General features: G+C 32.2%; 3 protein-coding genes across 5 annotated transcripts; 2 read left to right on the plus strand and 1 right to left on the minus strand.

Annotated features, from left to right (window-relative positions):
* Window positions 1-273: 273 nt before the first annotated feature.
* On the plus strand, window positions 274-1156 carry LOC141680505 (inactive protein RESTRICTED TEV MOVEMENT 1-like). Its single transcript, XM_074486713.1, has 2 exons — window positions 274-480; window positions 627-1156. Exons 1-2 carry the CDS (start codon window positions 274-276, stop codon window positions 945-947), a joined length of 528 nt encoding a protein of 175 aa, XP_074342814.1. The 3' UTR covers window positions 948-1156.
* Window positions 1157-10877: 9721 nt separating this feature from the next.
* LOC141678274 (inactive protein RESTRICTED TEV MOVEMENT 1-like) lies at window positions 10878-13075 on the plus strand. Its single transcript, XM_074484553.1, has 2 exons — window positions 10878-11220; window positions 11360-13075. Exons 1-2 carry the CDS (start codon window positions 11023-11025, stop codon window positions 11687-11689), a joined length of 528 nt encoding a protein of 175 aa, XP_074340654.1. The 5' UTR covers window positions 10878-11022; the 3' UTR covers window positions 11690-13075.
* A 2259-nt stretch (window positions 13076-15334) lies between these two features.
* LOC141676536 (uncharacterized) lies at window positions 15335-17790 on the minus strand. 3 transcript variants are annotated; one of them, XM_074482203.1, is made up of 4 exons: window positions 17627-17790; window positions 16401-16994; window positions 15889-16030; window positions 15335-15775 (listed from the first exon to the last, which is right to left on the minus strand). In XM_074482203.1, the coding sequence occupies exons 2-4, from the start codon at window positions 16954-16956 to the stop codon at window positions 15712-15714; spliced, it is 762 nt and encodes a 253-aa protein (XP_074338304.1). In that variant the 5' UTR covers window positions 16957-16994; window positions 17627-17790; the 3' UTR covers window positions 15335-15711. The 3 variants fall into 3 exon arrangements, with proteins under 3 accessions (XP_074338304.1, XP_074338306.1, XP_074338305.1); XM_074482205.1 differs by having other exon boundaries at window positions 15335-15772; window positions 17627-17784; XM_074482204.1 differs by lacking the exon at window positions 17627-17790 and adding an exon at window positions 17087-17530.
* Between the last annotated feature and the right edge of the window lie 1413 nt (window positions 17791-19203).

The following is a 19203-nucleotide window of genomic DNA, read 5'->3' on the forward strand; positions in this document are numbered from 1 at the left end:
CAAAGTACACTCGTTTTTAATGTTTCTAAACTTGAAGTAAATTAAAAGGGCACGAGATGAAGAACGTAGCTGGGGAAGTGAAGTTAAACTGAGCGGGCGGACGTAATTAATTGTCTACAAGATTATGTTAAGTTCAAAGTCACTAAATGCCATTTGACAGCCTGAAAACTGAATGGTCATTCGGCGTCCATACATAATTTCATCAATAATTATTACTCCTACTATATATAGTAAATAGCACATTTTAGATATATCTTGTTTGCATTTCTTACAATGTTGAAAGCAGGACCAACATGGCGCACTAGGGGACAAGCATTTGATCACCAAGGAAACACCGAAATCGCACAAATCTTTATTTTTCGTGGTGAAGACAGCATTTTCTATTTTCAATTTCTTTACGCTGAGGATGGAGGAAATAAGCTTGTGCTATCTGAAAAGATTGGCAGTAGTAGTGCTATTGGGAGCAACTCCTTAGACACTGTAAGTGCCCATATATTTTTCAAAGTTTAAGAATCTCACGTTAGGTTTCTTTGTTGTATCATAGTATTCAACAGCTGATGGCATCGTTTCCTACAAGTTGTGTACGTAAACCTATTATTTGTTCATGTACATTGTTGGTAATGCAGGTTACTCTTGATTATCCATCTGAATTCGTTACTGGAGTTAGCGGCAAGTACAGACAAAATCGATCTTTTAACAGTCCGACAAAGTTGAGATCCATTACTTTTCATACAAACAAAACCAAATACGGACCATTCGAAGCAAGGCCAATTCGTACACAGCAGTTTCCTCCAGAATCTGAAATGGAGTTCAGTTATGATGTAGGCCTTAGCAAATTATGTGGATTCTTTGGCACGTATTTGTCTGATGGCATTGAGACTATTGGAATTTATCTGAAGCCCATTGAGAAACTACCAATCAATGCTGTTAAAAAGAAGGGCATGTGATCAAAAGCAATAGAATTGGTGCAATCGATTTATCAATGCAGAGGAGTATGTGCTTTCTTTGACGATGATGATGAGTTAAATTTAAGCTTTGTGTCGGTGGTTAATGTTACTGAATTTTATTATGAGTATTTCCAAATCATCCTCCTATTTGTTTCTTTCTTCTGAATGTAACAACCCTGCTATAATATGTTTACTTCTAGTTTATTTTTTCCCGAAATTATTCCATTAGGTATTATTCAGTGATAGATGCTATAATCAATTATTGTTGGTATGTTATGATGTTTATCATGTCTATTCTGGAGACTACCGAGCTAATCAAGAAGCTATAGCTAAAGACAAGAATGTTGTTTTTACTTTACATTTTGTTACTGCCTTACTGGCCACTGGCCTTTTGATACAGCGATTACGTTTTTGAAAAAAGACGCTTCAAGTCTGCTTTTTTTTTAAAAAAAAATTACTACCTCTGTCCTTTTCATAAATATTATCTTGTACCCGTCTTTATCAGTTGATTTAATACTATGCCAACCAAGGCATAATATTAAATATTTTCCAATATGATTCTTTATTTTTACAAGCAGAATCATCATAAATGAGCACAACCTCAAAAAATTTCTTATTCTTTTCAAGTTCTTCATAAGTCCGCTTAAGTTCTGAATTAACATAGGAGGAAAGACATAAAAATATAATGCTACGACCTTATTTTCAAGAGTATGAGTAGGTACCCGAGTGAAGTTAAAAATTATTAAAAAAAAATTATCAGATAAATTATTAAATAACTTGCAGGTTTAAAAGAGTATTAGTACAAGAGCTTACATGGAGTGGAGAGATGAGATTAAGCGTCTTCAATGATTAACGAATAAATACATAATAGCAGGTGATGTATGGCTCAGTAATGAAAAATGAAGAGATAGTCCCAAGGTTTTGGAGCACCTAAAGGTCTCTTTGTGTTTGATTTAGTTAATAACTAGTCGGAAAAAAACCTATCTTGGAAAACACTAATGGTGTGTCCGGAAAGGATTAGGGATTAGGAAAGGTTGGAAAGAAAGAGTTTGAAATGGCCCCGCCTTATAACTTGGTCCCCTCACAGAATCTGATATTTGAGATGTTAGTAATGCAAAATGTTTAGGTATGATTATCTTCTTAAAAAGTGACTTGAGACCAAATGATTAGAACAAAGTATATACTAGAATATTAGGTATACCTTTTGATTATCTTTATATATGACGAGATAATCCCTCTTTTCGGTAAAGAGAAGGTCATGCAAATCAATAACATCTCCGTTAGTGATTTGCTTCCTCACGGGTTATTTCCGCTTTTTCGCCATTCGACTAGAACTAGATCCTCCTGATCCTTTTTTTTCCTCTTCTAGTTCAATATATATACTTACATGTAGAGTATTCTCCAAACTGAGAGACCTGCAAGAAACACGGGAATGACACTGATTTATTCTTGATAAATATATGTGCTCCTGGGATTCGAAACAAAGGCCCCCCTCCTCCTCGCACCCGACTTCTCAACATCCCCGACATAAATATATTTCAAGAACTTGCGTTTTTACTACCGGGGAAGCCTCTGCCTCTCTAGGTTATATAAGTATCAAATTTAGTTAATTTAAATACAACTAATTAACCGCCATTACCCTTTTCTTATTCTCTATGTCTTTTTGTGTAAAAATTATATCAACATAGCAAATTATGTGAAAAAAACTAAGAACAAAATGTAAATTGTCTTCTTCTTTTTCTTATTTCTTAATTGCAACAAATATTTATTTGAATCTTATTTTTATGTTTCTTATTATGAATGTACGCTTCGTATATTTAGTGTACAATTAGTACTTTAGAGTTTAGATGCAAAAGAATAATGTACAATAGGTCGATTCTCTGAGTAAACAAAAATGCTAGGGTACACCTTCATTCATTCACACCAATAATATCAATTAAATAATTTATCAGTCATGCCACATCACACGTCATACGTCATTTAATAACAATTTTTTGTGCACCTTTTTTTTATGCCTCTAGCATTAGTATCCTCCGTAATTCAAGCTAGAGATCAACTTCTTCGTTTAATCCTTTCATTTTCCTCTTTCGTTTAGTGTTCACTGTTCTGCTAAACGGTGACATCATATCGGAGATCTGGTGACAACGGATCAGGGTGGTAATTATTTTCACTACAAGAAATATCATTATTATCAACGACATATTCTATTGGGAAGTTAATAAAATCTGTGGGTAAAAACGTTTTCTAACAGATCGCCTACTAAATTGTATCGTTAGAGAAAATGTCGTTGGGAATCACCTTCCTAACCGATTTAGATTTAGGTATCTGTAACTAAGTTAGCAACAAACTAATAACACTTACAAAGTAATCAAAAAATACCACCTGACCAACAGAATATTCGGTTGGTAATTCTAGTAACAAACTGCTAACAAAAAAATTATTGTTAAATTTGGTTACAAAATACTATGCGAATTTTGACAACTGAATATCAGTTTGTGTTGACACGCCCTTTTACAACCTCAAATTTGTCCAGAGAAAATCTCTTGTTAATCAATTGGGAGACCTTGCTAATAATCACATTTTCTAATATGATATTCGTGCAACATTTCGCTCTCTAAATATTCAACTCCACTTATAGTTACAACTCATTGTAAAGGTAAAATGAAAGATTCAAAAAAGTTAAGAAATTTTAGAATCAATCAAATATAATTGTACAAACATTATTTCTAACACCAAAAATAATTGCACATACAACACTCTCAATATATACAATTTCCAAAACTTAGGACTTCCTCAAAAGATTCTCATATTTTATACAAAATTAATTCAACCATTTATACTAGTGCCTAATAGCAGGAGTACTCAATGCATTCTGAGCTTCAACCTTTGTTTCGAATATCGAAATCAAACCCATTTGGCCTTTGTGGTCTTTCATCCGGTGTAAATCTAGCTACAACAAAAATTAGTTATTAGTCATATATAAAAACCCAAAACTATAGTTACAATCAATATATTTATAGTCATAGATGATTACCTTCTGTAACTGAACTAAATGGTGAGCATAACTTCTTTAATTCTTGATTTGTGCTTTAAAATGACGCTCAACAAAAATATGTTAATCTTTTTTAACTTGTGTGTGCAAGTGTGATAAAGAGGGGGGTAAAGAATGAGAAAGATAAAATTGCCGATAAATAGCTAAGAACTTAATCGCTTCGGCGCTAGAACTCAGGTCCCTACTTGAGAATACAAAAATTGAATTGGGTGTATAGTGTTGGGATGGGAGGGTGTAAGATGTGAGAGCAAAAAAAAAGAACAACAGCGTGTAATTGATTGTATAGTTGTGATATAGTAGGGTGTGATATATATATAGGCCTTTCTTCAAGAGAGGACTCTCTTATATAAAGAACCGTAGAGAACCTTAATTTCATGCTAGAATTTCATTAAATTTGTTGCTAATGTAGAATAATAATTATATTTAAATATAATAAAATATTTTATTTGAAAAAAAATAATTTTAAAGTTGATTCTATTGTGAAATGAGTTTGGATAAGTGTGAGTTTAATGTGATTCTACTACAGAATCACTTTAAACTATTTCATCAAATTTAAATGATTTTTTAAATAAAAAAAGTGTGCAACTTAATTTTTTAATTTGATAATTAAATTTTGTAACTATAAATGATGAAAAATAAAATAAATTATCTATTTATATTATTTTATTAAGGGTTCTCTACGGACCTCTATATAAGAGAGACCTTTATAGATTGCTACCCTATATATATATATATATATATATATGATAAAATTTTACAAGAGGTTAACAATAAAAATATGCACGACCAATCTAGAATTGCTACAGATTAGTGACAGAATAAATATAATCGATCTACAATTATAACAGATTAACAAGGAAAAATAGATAACTGATCTATAATTATCAACTGATTACTAACTGAATGAAACTGACATCAGTTAGTATTATGTTAGTAATTTATTATTATTCTGTTAGTATTCTGTATTTAAATATCTGTTGATAATTCATTAGTAATTCTGTTATAACTTTTGGTCAAGTCAATGGAAAATTTCATTGGCAACTTTTCATTAGTAACCCGTTGCAAAACCGTTGATATTATATCGGCTCTTTAAAAGTTTGCAATTGGTCGGCATTCCGTTAGTAATTGCTAGCAATCCGTTAGTAATTGCTAACGGATAGATTTTCGTCATCAACTTTTGTTGGTAAAAATGAGATTTCTTGTAATGATTTTGATTAGAGTGGTGGCTTAGTTTTTGGGATTGTTGACTTTTGTAATTTGCAGTTGTGAGTAAATATAGTTCAGCTTGATTTTGATTTTCTAGTTTTTATACTTATAATTTGATAGTTTTTTTGTTTATTTCTTTTAATACTTATACTGAAATACTCAATAATTTTGGTATGTAGTCTGTTTCCAACATCATGGATAGTATTTTATTTGCTCGTGTTGGTGCTAAATTTTTACTTTTAATATCATATGACCAATTGTATTGTATGGTAAATAAAATAGTTTATGTTCTTTTTCGATTGTTTTGGAAAGGCATGTGGTGAATTCAAAACATTTAGTTTTGAGTGGGATCTTCAAGAAAAATATTTAGAGTTCAAGACATCAAAATGAGTGCAATACGAGGAATAGAAGTGATTTATGATAGTCGCCATTGGCCTTCAAATCTCTCAAATGATTGTGCTTTAATGGAAAACTGGTAGGAGAGAAAGGCTCAACTAATCTAATGAGAATTTTTAAGATACACGTAAATCACATGTGAAAAAAAATTATAGGCCAATGTATTGTCTCGCGCTTACTTTACAGACTATGGCTCTGTTTGGGAGTGTTATTGAAAACTGATGTGCTGCGAGAAAAAATGCTGGCAGAAAAAGTGCTGTCAGAAAAATTAGATGACTGTTTAGTAATTTTTTTAATTTATACATATTTTGAGATATAATATATGAAAATAATGTTTTTGAGAAGGTTTGACGTTTACACTGATAGCTACTTTCTGCAAAAGCTGGAAACAGCTTTTTCCAAAAATATGAGGGGACATATTTTTGCTAACAACAGCTTTTAGACCAAAAGCGTTTTTCCAGACAACAGTTTTTAGAATTTACCAAACACCTTTCTGCTGTTGTAACTGTCTGCAACAGCAATATCAAATGGGGTTTATATGATCAAATTTTTAATGTTGAGATGTAATGTACTTTTATGTATCATTAGATATCATATTTACCTAGAACTTTGTAGAAACAATCTCTTCGTTCTTTTAAATGAGGATAAAGTTGCGTATATACTGATTATGGTTGATTTGGTTTAGTGTTCACCGTTATACTCCATTTTGTTGCTCATGCTCGCGCACATACTCGTAATATTTTTAATTGTTTATTATTTCCAGATTGTTTCACGCATATATCACAACTCGATTGGTTGGTTTAACTATTCTCTTATAGTACGCATCTATGCGAATATAAGATTTGTCACAATGTTAAAAGTCGGATTTTCTAAAATCACACAAATATTCATTTGTCAGTCTGATAGCCAAGTTAATTTTATCCAGTTTCTTTATAATGGAGCTGGTGGAAATCAACATCTGGAGTCGCGTAAGATAGGTGGATGTGGAAGTGGAAGTAATTTGTTAGACTTGGTAAGCACCTCAAATTCAATAGAGTTGGTTGTCAACGGTGTTTGTAATTGTGTATTTCCTACATTTGTGATTCTCCGGCTAGTTTGTTTAATAATACTATTTATGCCAATGAAGATTAGGTTTGATTATTAAACATTATACATTATTGGAATAAGCCGCAGGTATGACGATCATTGGGGTTTAAATACTTGGAACAAACGCATGTATGTGTTGTCGGAGGAAATTGATAACACGGATGAGAAGGTGTTGGAATATAAGACCCGTGGATGGGATTCTTTTTCCCTGAGATGTTTATAGGATCCAACCCACCGTAGTCTATTCATGAGAGACTTCAAAAATAAACTTCATATGCAGATTGTATCTGATTAATTTTGGTCGTTTTGATAACTTCCTGATTTGAAGGTGTTATTAACAAAATATTCATTCTTTCCTCATTTTGAAGAGAAAATATTTCTTAGAAATTAAGCAGTAACTATTAATCTAAATTAATAATTCATAAGTGAGAGATTTGAGAATTATTGAACTATATCAAAATAATGGCATAATAGGATGGACCATTTGTTGCAGCCAGTTCAAGCTGGTGGCACTGGCACTCTACTTCAACTATAAAGTGGAAGAGCCTGGGAGGTAAATTTGTGGCTTTTTTGGCACCATTGACATTGGAAGCATTTGAATCTATACCAAGCCAATTATAAAAGCTAATCAGCCATGAAAGAAATTTGTTGCGGAGTCGTAAAATTCATAATAATATATCATTTTCACTGGTTCAAGGATATATTTGTTTTTCTTTGCGAATTGTGATAATTATTAATGCATCCATAAGATAGTGATTTTAATGTAGGCTCGTGTGTATTCATTTGACTGGTTCAAGGGTTTATATCTGTCTGTGTTTACAAATTGTAATGGTTATGAATCCATGTAAAACCTCAATCGAACTAGGGTGGTTATAATGAATATCAAGGCCTTGTTCCATAGTGCATAGGCCTTAGGGTTGTTCACGAACCGAGCCGAGCCGAGCCGAGTTTTGATCGAACAAGGCCGAGCTTTAATTTTTTTTCTGACGAACCGAACCGAGCCGAGCTTTCTAATCGAACAAAAAACGTGTTCGAGCTCGAGCTCGTTAACTAACGAGCCGAACACGAGCTTGTTCGCGAACATAAACGAGCCGAGCCGAGTCGAGTCGAGCCGAGCCAGAAAAAATTCTGGTCAACAGATGTTTGACTGTGAAAATAACTTATCAAATAAATTTATTTTTTTTTGAAAATTTGGTTATATCACTAAAATATATATATATCTTGACATCCATACGGTTGGATCGAGGAAAAATATTTTTAAAAAAATCGAAACACCAATTAATGACTAAACACTAGTTAGTGGTAATAGTCAAACTACTACTTGACTGTTAAAATAACAAATCAAATAAAATTATTTTGGTCTGAAAATTTGGTTATATCATTAAAATATATTTATTTTGACATCCATACGGTTGAATCAATTAAAAATAATTTTAAACAAGTCGAGATACTAATACAGGACTAAACACTAGTTACTAGTACTAGTCAAACTAATATTTGACTGTTAAAATAGCAAACCAAATAAAATTATTTTGATCTGTAACTTTGGTTATATCAATAAAATGTATGTATTATGACATCCATACGGTTGGATTAATATAAAGTATTTTTAAAATAATCAAAACAACAAATCAGGACTAAACACTAGTTAGCGGTAATAGTCAAACTAATACTTGACTGTTAAAATAACAAACCAAATAAAATTATTTTGATTTCAAACTTTAGTTATAACATTAAAATAAATTTATTTTGACATCCATACGGTTGGATCAATTAGAAATAATTTTAAATAAATCGAGACACCAATACAAGGCTAAACATTAGTTACCAAGACTAGTCAAACTAATGTTTGACTATTAAAATAGCAAACCAAATAAAATTATTTTGATCTAAAACTTTGGTTATATCAATAAAATATATTTTTTATGATATTCATACGGTTGGATCAATTAGAAATAATTTTAAATAAATCGAGACACCAATACAAGACTAAACATTAGTTACCAAGACTAGTCAAACTAATGTTTGACTATTAAAATAGCAAACCAAATAAAATTATTTTGATCTAAAACTTTGGTTATATCAATAAAATATATATTTTATGACATCCATACGGTTGGATCGATATAAAGTATTTTTAAAATAATCGAAACAACAAATCTGGATTAAACACTAGTTAGCGTTAATAATCAAACTAATGCTTGACCATAAAATAGAAAATCAAATAAAATTGTTTTTGATGTGAAACTTTGGTTATATCATTGAAATATATATTTTATAACATACATACGGTTGGATAGATGAAAAATATTTTAAAAAAAATCTTAACTAAAATATAATTATGAAGCTACATTTTAAAATTAGAAACTAAAATATAAAATTTCTAAATCACCTCAAAATATATCACATATGGTATGCAAAATGATCGTTGGAAGATAAAAAAAATACAGTTAAGTCGGATTTTAAAAAAAAATCATACCTATATAAAAATATTTAGGATATATTAGAATTTTTTTGAATTTTAACGAAGGAGTTCGAGCCGAGCCGAGCCGAGCGCGAGCCGAGCCGAGCCGAGCCGAGTTTGAGCCGAACAACTCAAAGCTCGGCTCGAGCTCGATTTGCTTAACGAACATATTTTTCTGTTCGAGCTCGAATTCGAGTTCGTTAACGAGCCGAGCCGAACGAGCTCTTAACGAGCCGAGCTCGAGCTTGTTCACGAACAGCTCGGTTCGTGAACAGCCTTAATAGGCCTTGGCTTATTTGCTAAAAATTTCTTGGGGTTTATTATACTTTGGCCCTCGAAATTTCATGAAATGTACACATGAACTATTAAAGTTTAAAAACGTACCTCTTGACCATTAAAGTGGGCTAATGTACGTCTCGTCCCTATTTCGAGTAAAATTTGTAAAAAATTGAATATGGGCGGTGAAGGTCAGGGGTAATATCGGCTGAAGTGCTAAAATATACAATTTTTTAAAAAGTTTGTGTTAATGTTTTCAAAACTTTAAATAGTCTATGTTAATATGTATGAACATTAAAACTTCAAGAGAAAAAATAAACAAATGCATAACTCCTTCCAATTCTTCAACTCTGAAAACTTCACTTCAACCTGCACTCTTTTATCACCCTACCCATATCAGATAGTCTTACTGAACTACTTCAGATACTACTTCAGATAGTTTGAACTACTACTCAACAAATCAAACCAAATTAAACTTAAAAATTAAGTTCTTGTAACGGGTCATCCTAGCATGTTAAATCCACCGGAGGATGACTTGGGTCATCCTAGTATGTTAAAGTTCCTGTAATGGGTTGTGAATGTAGATTTTTGTTTAAAAATTTTAATGGTTAAGTTGTATAATTTTTAAAAAATTTATATTAATGTGTACAAAGGTTAAAATTTCAAGAGCAAACATAAACCAATTTTACTGTGTAACGTTATAAACCTCAGGAAAATTACTATCTTGCCCTTTATCGTAATGTCCAATATAAAATTTTTGTCTGTTTTGAACGGAAATATGGTCGGGACCTACATCCGCCATACTTCAATGGCAGGAGGTATGTTTATAAATTTTAATTGTTCGTGTGTACATTTAATGAAACTTCGAGGGTTAAAGTATTATAAACCCAAATTTCTTGTGCAGAAGTTAATAATTATGTATTTCAACGGCATTTGATCGGCTTTACAAACAATTGGTTATTTTTAGAATATAATATAACATCCTCGTATGGCTCCTTCTAACTCCTCCAGGATTCTGTTCATCATCAAAACTCTGGTGTTCACATCCTGCACCAGAAGATGTACCCGCAGCACTCAGACATGAAGTCAACTGTAAGTTTAAACATGATACATTAATTATATGAAGTCAACGAAATGGTTGTTGGTGTTTCAATTAGTTGTCAATCATAGTCTTCAATCTATTATCTCGTCATCAATGATCCAATTTTTATTACTATTATATTTTAAGTCATGGATCGTTTAAAAGAGTATTCTTAACAAATTATTTGTTCGATAATTCATGTGAAGTAGTTAACTATCAGCTGAATTACAAAATATCAAAGACAACAACATATTGAAATTTAATGAACATGTAGTGTGTTTATAAGAAAAAGACATATGCCGTGTGAAATGAAGAAAATATGCAAGTCAATGGCACGTAAATTTCTGGTTGGCCTGAGCTGTTTATTTTTTGCATTATTTTGCATACATTTAGATACCATGATATTGCGATGAAATGGTACTCATTAGTAGTTGTTAAGAGTTTATAACATAAATTATTCAACAAGTCTTAGACAGTATATGAAGTTCTATTCTGGAAGCTATCATCTCCCACAATGATCAAAGCTGGACCAACTTGGAGAACTAAAGGAGATGAGTGGGATCACAAAGGAAGATCTGACATCGCTCAGATTATTATTTCTCGCTCTGAACATCGCATAAAATTTATTCATTTTCTTTATGTCGAGGACGAAGGAAATAGGCTTGTGCTGTCCCAAAAGATCGGTGGTGGTGGTGCTAAATCTTTAGACACTGTAAGCCCCTTACTTACTGATCCGTATTTAAGGAGCTTAAATTAATTTGTCTTGAAATAATTTTCAATTTATCAGTGGCCTCCTCCCTGTTTATGCAACAATACCTTTAACTGGTTTAAATGTATTGATGTTACTGCAGATTAAGCTTGATTATCCATCCGAGTACATTACTAGAGTTAGCGGCAAGTACAATTATCGTTGGTTTTCAAAATTCTTGAGATCGTTTACTCTTGAGACCAATATACGCACTTATGGACCTTACCAAGCTGGTACTCCCAGCTGCTGGTACAAGGAAATCGAGTTCAATTACGAGGTTCAAGGTAAATTCTGGGGATTTTTTGGCACCCACAGGAGTCTTAAATTTTGTGGATTATTTGGTGCCCACAAGCGTGATGGCATTGAAAGCATCGGAATTTATATCAAGCCTGCGGAAAATTTAAATCAGAATCGTATTAGTTACATCACTTGATAGAGATGGGCTTAAAGGTTATGCATGGTTATGTATTTGTGATGCTGGCTAATGCTCAGGGTATGAGGCCCTGTTTGATAAGCACCTGGTCATGTTCGTAAAACTACTAAAAGTGCCGAGTGTGGAGTTGGTGGTTTGAGTTTCTTTCTACCAAGGTATCAAATCTGTAAGTTGTGGACGCATCTCTTCTTATGTTTTGTTGTATTTCTTTTGTGTAGCAATCCCTTTTATTATTTTACAACCTTTTTTTAAAAACTCTTACAAGTGTTAGAAAATTCAATTGTGCGGATATTGGTATCTTGTAGGAGAGGCTACAGTTGTTTTTATGTCTTTCCTTTGGCTAATATTTTTTCCCCACATATAAGCTATGTTACTTGGAGTTGGGTAGAAGTGTCCGCTATGAATACGTGTCTAAGTATTAGACTCGGCAACATTTTGAAAAATCTACATGCTTTTTTATGCATAAAATAAGTGTACAAGTCCGAGTGCCGAGTGTACGACACCGGTAGTTAAATGTTAAATGCATAGTCCGAGTTACATAGCTTATAAGTCAAAGAAAATAGCTAAGAAGTACTTTTCAAAAATGAATTGAACTTGCAAGTAGGGCAGATATCAAAGACTAAACAAGTCAAGTACTGCTTTTCATCCTCAAATCATTCGTTGTTGAACCACATATCTAAAAAATGGCAAAAAGGAGAATGCTCCATGAATTGCTTGATATCACTCTGTGAACAATCTGAAATGGCACAAATTTTGATTGGCAGCAATGAACTTCAACCTATTGGTTCCATTCAGTTTGTTTTCATTGAAAAGATGACCACCTAATCTTGTCTAGCCACACTGTTGAACCCGACCACTATATACTATGAGTGCAGTAGCCCCTGAGATATGAGTGATCCAAAATTTGCATTGTTTGTTTTAAGTTTTAACTTGTAATTTAGAAGAAATTACAAGTTAAAACAAAAGAAAACCCAAGTAGATAGTAGATACTGTGTCTCAACTATAATATCAAATCCCAATAGCTCAATGGCCAATTTTGGCCATCTAGGCCTCATCATGGCCAGCACTGTAACATCGGAGCACACAGCAGGGCTTTAGAACATCCAAGAGCTTTTGATGTCCGATCCGGTCCAAGATTAGAAAGCAGGCTAGGTTAGTGTTTACTGGTTGTAAGAACACAAGTCAGTGCATTTTCCAGATCAGACCTGCAGGGTAACACTGAGTGAATTCTTTTTAGCACTTGTATGCTGAACATGTGTATTTCGAGAGACCGAATAATTTTAATCGTAGAGACAACCAAATAAATTGGCTAACTGTAAATTCAGCTTCAGTTCCTGATGTTTTAGCAATCATGCTAGATTAAATTGCTTCCCTATAATTAGATGTCATTATGATTTTCAAAAGATTTGTGTTGAAATGATATTGTATTATTTATGGAGCTTAGTTAACCTGATAAAGGAATGCCTATATACGGGATCAGAAAGTTTTATCCATTCACTGAGATTATTAATCTATCAAGGTTAAAAATACACTGACATTGTTCATCTATCAAGGTTAAAGATGCAATATCCATATCATGTTGGAATAAGAAAAAAATTGGAATTAATTCACTGAGCTTCTACTGCAAGGATAAATGTCCAGCAGGCTTCTGGATATATACATGACATGGCCCCTGCAGATTATCTTCATATATTGCAAAACATAAAAGAATGTGTGCCCATGCCAATTTATAAAGGATGAGGATTACAAATTCAGTCTGTTCTTGCCATCTTTTACTTCTCCGTCTTAATCTCTTCATTTTTAATTCAACTGTCATGCAGTTCAGGATCACGTAATAATTTAGTAAATTTAGAACAACAGATGATTCCAATATACCCCGATAAATGAATATTCGATAAAAAAATAACCTCGTCAAATAAATAATTTTTCCGGTTATAATATAATATACACAATATATTTTTAACTTCAATAAATAAATAATCTCATTAAATATATAAAATTTTTAGGTCCCTAACGTATTCATCTATCAAGATTTAACTGTATGTGCATGCATGAAGATTTTCTATAATTTAAATCACTGTCAAAAAGAAAAAGTTACACGTAATCATGAGAAAAATGTGAAATTCCACAAATTTAAACATTAACATAATCATGTCTCAATCATGTCTGCGGTCCTAGCTGAGTCTCCATCCATCAACTATATTGTAATTGCGAGGCTATAAGTTGACTGGTATTTAAAACTATTCTATTTAAAATAATAATTTTAATTAAAAAAAATCTTTTTTCTTTAATTTTTAAGAAAATAAACTTAAAACGCGGTGAAAATACCATGAAGTCATAAAAAACCAAGGGTCATCTAAAGCAATAAAATGTTTCACAAAAAAGAAGAAAAAAACAACTCCGACCCAACACTATAATACTTAACGGTGTAAATTTTGGTCTGAAACCAACTCTAACCCAACATTATAACTACATACGCAAGGAAGCTTTTGGGGATTTCCATCTGGGATGCATAGTTTGATCTAAGAATTTAGTAGCTATCTGTATTTAGGTTTTCAATGTCCATTTGAATAAGTAGATCCCAGTAAAGCTGCAACTTGCCAATTAAAAATGCATATGATTCATGTGAACAATTATTGCTTTCATGATTGCCAGTCTGCCACCACAGAGCTGCCAAAATCTGTATCCGCAATAGATTCCGCAACAGTAATTAGCATTAGTTTTGCTTAAGATATGCTCATGCAGGATGCAGCTGTGTGCTTTCTTGCAATTTGCTCAAGTCCTAATAATTCTACCGCACCTCCTGTTGTAGCGGTATCTCACTCGAGAGCGTGAATATCAAACTCAAGTTCTTTTTTCAAAGATTAAGGATACGCTTTTATAACTAAGACATACAATCCTCTGAAATATTAAGATCTTTAATAATCAATCAAAGCTTGATCAAGCAATGACCTCAAGTAGTAATTGCTTATTCCTTCGAGCTCTGAAATATTTAGAAATATTAATCTCTATTTTTCTTTTGCAAGATTTTGTCAAAGGATTATTGACTCGTTTAAGTTCAAATTTTCCTCATGTGCTTCTCAACAGCGAGATACAATATAAAATGCCTCATGTGCTTCTCAACAGAGAGATACATATGAAATCTCCTGCTAAACATAGTGTTAGAGATCTTGCATGTGTCTCAGTTCTCTCAAATGCAAGCAACAAGGATTATTCTAAATTGAACAGCATAGACCCATATGGGCACTTGTCAGATATGTGCCTTGGTAACATGTGACACTGCTCAATTGAATTACTCCTGATTATGTAATACTTGCTACTAATTAACAATATATTTGAATTTAGTCAACTGCTGATCCTGGGACAGGGATGGAAACACAGAAAACTAAGGCATAGCACGCTGCTAATGAGACGGATATTGTTTATATGAAGAACAAAGTTGTGCATACATTCTGGCAATTTCGATGTTTAAACAAATTATTCTAGACAGCGTCCTCATCAAACACTTCATCATCCCGTAAACTCAAACCAGTATTGCATTATCTTAGTTTCATAATGAAATAGCAAACCTGTAAAAGAGTGAATTCTGAGAAATAAATGCAGAAAATTAAGCATGTTAAAGAAAAATCAACTGTAACTGATCCACAAAAAAAATTATTTATTAATATAATTCATCACGATACTTAAAATGGCTTCAATCACCACGATCTACAGAACTGTAAGATATCTATAGTATTTACAGGGGTTTACTTTGGCAAAATATCACAGATTTAATAAGAAATCTTCTTAGAGGCTTGATTTGGTGACTAGACAATCAATCTGAATAGAGCTGGAGAATGCTTATAGGAAATCCGCCAGAGATTATATGAATTTTTATACAGCCTTCAGAATTTCACAGCGCAGGCACAATTATTGTCAGAAACCACAACGTAAACATGTCATTCGCGTGAACCCCGAGAAGCTTGACAATTTCTTATTCTTATCACTTGTGTGTATAAGGCTTTTCAGATTTTGATACTATTTCACCTTGCTTCTCTGCTCCCCTTGCTCTCACGGTATAAAATTGCAAACTGTTCTGCAGAACTGCTAGTTTCCAAGTAGCAAATAGAAATTGTTTAGGGAAAGTGACAATGACAGCAAAAAATTACAGGTGTGAAAACCAAAGCAGACAACTTAAAGCGGGGTAGAGAAATACGTACTTGGGGGACACTGAACTATGTAACTCAGTACCAATAGTGGAGGGGTTCCGGTGGTTAGCATTTATTATAGAACCATCCTCAATAACTCTAGCAGATTCTGGAGAGCCCGCAAAACTTGCTGTTGAACTTCTAGAGGACACTCCTACAGAAACAATTAGGATCATGAGTTTTGCAATTTTTGAAGGGAGAATAAAACAGGTAAACTTGCATACAATATTTGGCATCAATCAGTAATACTCAAAGTATCCCTAGTAGCTGATACATTACTCAGTAACTATAATAGTGCTAATAAACAATTAAAAATAATCTTCCTGGATTTTTATTGCAAAGGCAAACCCAAATTCCAGATTAAAGGGAACTTAACTATATCCCTCGGCAAAGAAACAAATATCACAAAGCTGGAGCAAGGAGGAAATGTCGTCTATGAAAATATTCAATTTTCTATACACAAATGGAAAACACCTATAATTAACAATACACGATAGATATATACAATCAATTAAGATGCATACCTTGAAAAAGTATAACAAGACAGAAGACAACGGTGAAGAGCATGGCAAACAAGTTTCCACTTGACGATGATGATGATGATGATGCCTTGGCAGCTTTCATTTTCTTCAATGCCTTCATTCGCTCAGTCCTTGCCCGTTTCATCATAGCTAACTGTGCAAACTCTTTAATGAGCTTCTGATCAGCAGCATCCAATGACAGACCTCTAGGTGGTCGGGGAGGTTTTGGAGCCTTCTTAGCACTCAACGTTTTACGTTTATCTCTCCCGGTATTATTTTCTTTTAGATCAGCAACCTCTTCTCCCTGCACCTTTTCATCCATCAACAATTTCAATCTTTCTGGAGAAGTCACAATACCATTTGATGATTTCAAATTCACTTCATTTTCTCCCTTTTCTATAACATCAGCACTAACAAATCCTCTAAATAACTTGTCAAACAAATTTTTATCTGAGTTGACAGCTGAAACATTGTCTGCTTGTCGCGCTTCATCACTAATATTCACACCGGCCTCAAGATCAATCACGGACTCCCTTTCTTCCAGAAGAAGTTGATCCATCAGGGCTATTGGTTCTCCTCTCCCAAAATCCTTCAATTCTGGAGACCAAACCAACCAAATCTTTCAGGAGAACTCATCAAACTCTCAAGAATATATGCCAACAATTAAAAAAAAAAGCTTCTCAATTTACCTAGGACCAAAATCCAGACTTAATAAACAATTAACTCCATCTCCATATCACAAGACAATTCCTTGAGAACCTCCACACAAATATCCAACTATTCTTTTTGCTAATTAAATTCCCACATTTTTTCCGAATTTCAAAATTCCCACATTGAACAATGAAAAAAAGGACTACAGAAAGAATCAGCAAGCAAAAAAAATATATACACTTCCTTAAAATTCTCCATAGTATATCATACATAATCACACATAATCAAAATTTCAAAACTTTCAATTCCATATAAAACAATAAATTTCAAAATGATCAATAAAGCTTAAAGGACAAAGTACTACAAGCCCACCAAAAGTGACATAAAAACACAATCTTTACACAAAACACGCATAAAAATCCAATCTTTCAAAATGCAAACAATCAATTACACAAAAAGACACAATCTTTACACAACACAAGCATAAAAAATCAATCTTGCAGAATGCAAACAATCAATTACACAAAAGAAAGACACAATCTTGAAAATGTATGTAATAAAAGGAACTAAATTTTTACCTTAGGGAGGAAATTAAGGAAAGCCCAGATCCAATGAAGGCCAAATGGAGTTGAAGGGGTTCCTTAAAATGTGAATGTGAGTGAGTGTGTGTGACACAGAAACAGAGACAAAAAAAAGATGAATGCACGAGGGTTTTGGGGACAAGCAAGAAAGTAGTAAATTTATTTCAATTTTTGAAAGTAGGACAGGGACTAATACTATACACTTCACTATTAAATGTACATTTATGTACACATGCATGTAATTTCAAACCATATGATTTCTGGTTTATCAAAAGAAAAGAAAAAGCATTCAACATTCGATTATATCAAAGAGAGGTCATCATTTGATATTCCTAAAAATCCTAGTCAAGCTCCACCGACACCAAGAGTGACTCTACATGCATGCATTTCATATTTTTTGGGAAATTATGTTCTTTTTCTTTATACAAATTTGATCATTTTATTTCTCCCATTTATGATAAATTAACTTTACTTGATTGTTTTATTTTCCTTTGAAACATGTTCTGATTTTCTGTTCAAATTTTTTAAAATTGACTACAAATTTTATGTTGATATTTCATAATTTTAATTTTATAAGTTAGTTGAACTTTGTATCTTTTGTTGAAGAGGCGCGCAAGAGTCGGCAACTCTTTTATAATGAATATACTTAGTGACTTAACTTTTCACTTTCAAGAAATAAGATTTTAATTATCATTTTATTTTTGAAAAAAGTAATTCTTTTAATTACAAGTTAAAGTAAAAATGATCAAAATATCACTACTCAGAAAAAACTATTTTTTATCAGAAAAAACACAAGCTAATTATACATTTATAGAAAAACAAAAAATCATGCGATAAAAGCACAACAACTTATTATATTGGGTTAACAACGTAAACGCATCTTACAATGCTTTTTCAGGAAAAAAATTTCTTTTTTAAAAAAAATTGTTTTAAAATCTGAAATTAATGAAAAACTGAAAAGCATGTGTTAAAGGTAAAAAAAAAACCAATAAATATTGTGTTTATAACATAAATAAAAAAAAATATCTTATGAACGCGCAGCTGCTACCGACGAAAAGGGTAGTTATCAAGAGAGCCAACTTTTGCGGCTAACATAAACCAATTTTACATGCAGGAAAAAGAAACTTTCTTTTTAAAAATTATTTTAAATTCTAAAATTAAAGAAAATATAAATTAAAGATGCGTTTTGATAAAACAGTAACTAAACTATATGTATGTGATGTAAAGGATCCCTTGATATTTCGAATCATTTGTGCTTTGCACAGGTATTTCAAAAATTATTTAATAAAATAAATAAATAAATTTATAATTAAAATTAAATAATATAATTCTGAAAGATTAAGTTATTTATATAATAAGTGTATTGCATCTACATATTATGATAAATTTATTTAAAAACTACTTTCGTTACATAAGTTATTTTTCTGTTATATATTTTATGAGATTATTTCTATAAATAAATCTGTCAAAATTTGAATTTGTATTAAAAACTTATCATAAGTAACACAATTTATATCTATAATTGTATTGCAACGTTTCTATAATTAAAATGGGTCATAATAAATATATGAATC

This window comes from Apium graveolens, chromosome 8, assembly GCF_009905375.1.
Source record: "Apium graveolens cultivar Ventura chromosome 8, ASM990537v1, whole genome shotgun sequence".
Taxonomy (NCBI): Eukaryota; Viridiplantae; Streptophyta; class Magnoliopsida; order Apiales; family Apiaceae; genus Apium; species Apium graveolens.

What these genes read in the sequence shown, in the direction of transcription:
- LOC141676536 (XM_074482203.1), bottom strand. Translation starts at nt 16,956, where the DNA reads ATGGATCAACTTCTTCTGGAAGAAAGGGAGTCCGTGATTGATCTTGAG. An exon ending in TCTTGTTATACTTTTTCAAG is followed by an intron (nt 16,031 to 16,400) that starts GTATGCATCTTA and finishes TTGTTTCTGTAG; the next exon opens with GAGTGTCCTCTAGAAGTTCA. An exon ending in CATAGTTCAGTGTCCCCCAA is followed by an intron (nt 15,776 to 15,888) that starts GTACGTATTTCT and finishes CTTGGAAACTAG; the next exon opens with CAGTTCTGCAGAACAGTTTG.
- LOC141678274 (XM_074484553.1), top strand. Translation starts at nt 11,023, where the DNA reads ATGATCAAAGCTGGACCAACTTGGAGAACTAAAGGAGATGAGTGGGAT. An exon ending in GTGCTAAATCTTTAGACACT is followed by an intron (nt 11,221 to 11,359) that starts GTAAGCCCCTTA and finishes ATGTTACTGCAG; the next exon opens with ATTAAGCTTGATTATCCATC.
- LOC141680505 (XM_074486713.1), top strand. Translation starts at nt 274, where the DNA reads ATGTTGAAAGCAGGACCAACATGGCGCACTAGGGGACAAGCATTTGAT. An exon ending in GGAGCAACTCCTTAGACACT is followed by an intron (nt 481 to 626) that starts GTAAGTGCCCAT and finishes TTGGTAATGCAG; the next exon opens with GTTACTCTTGATTATCCATC.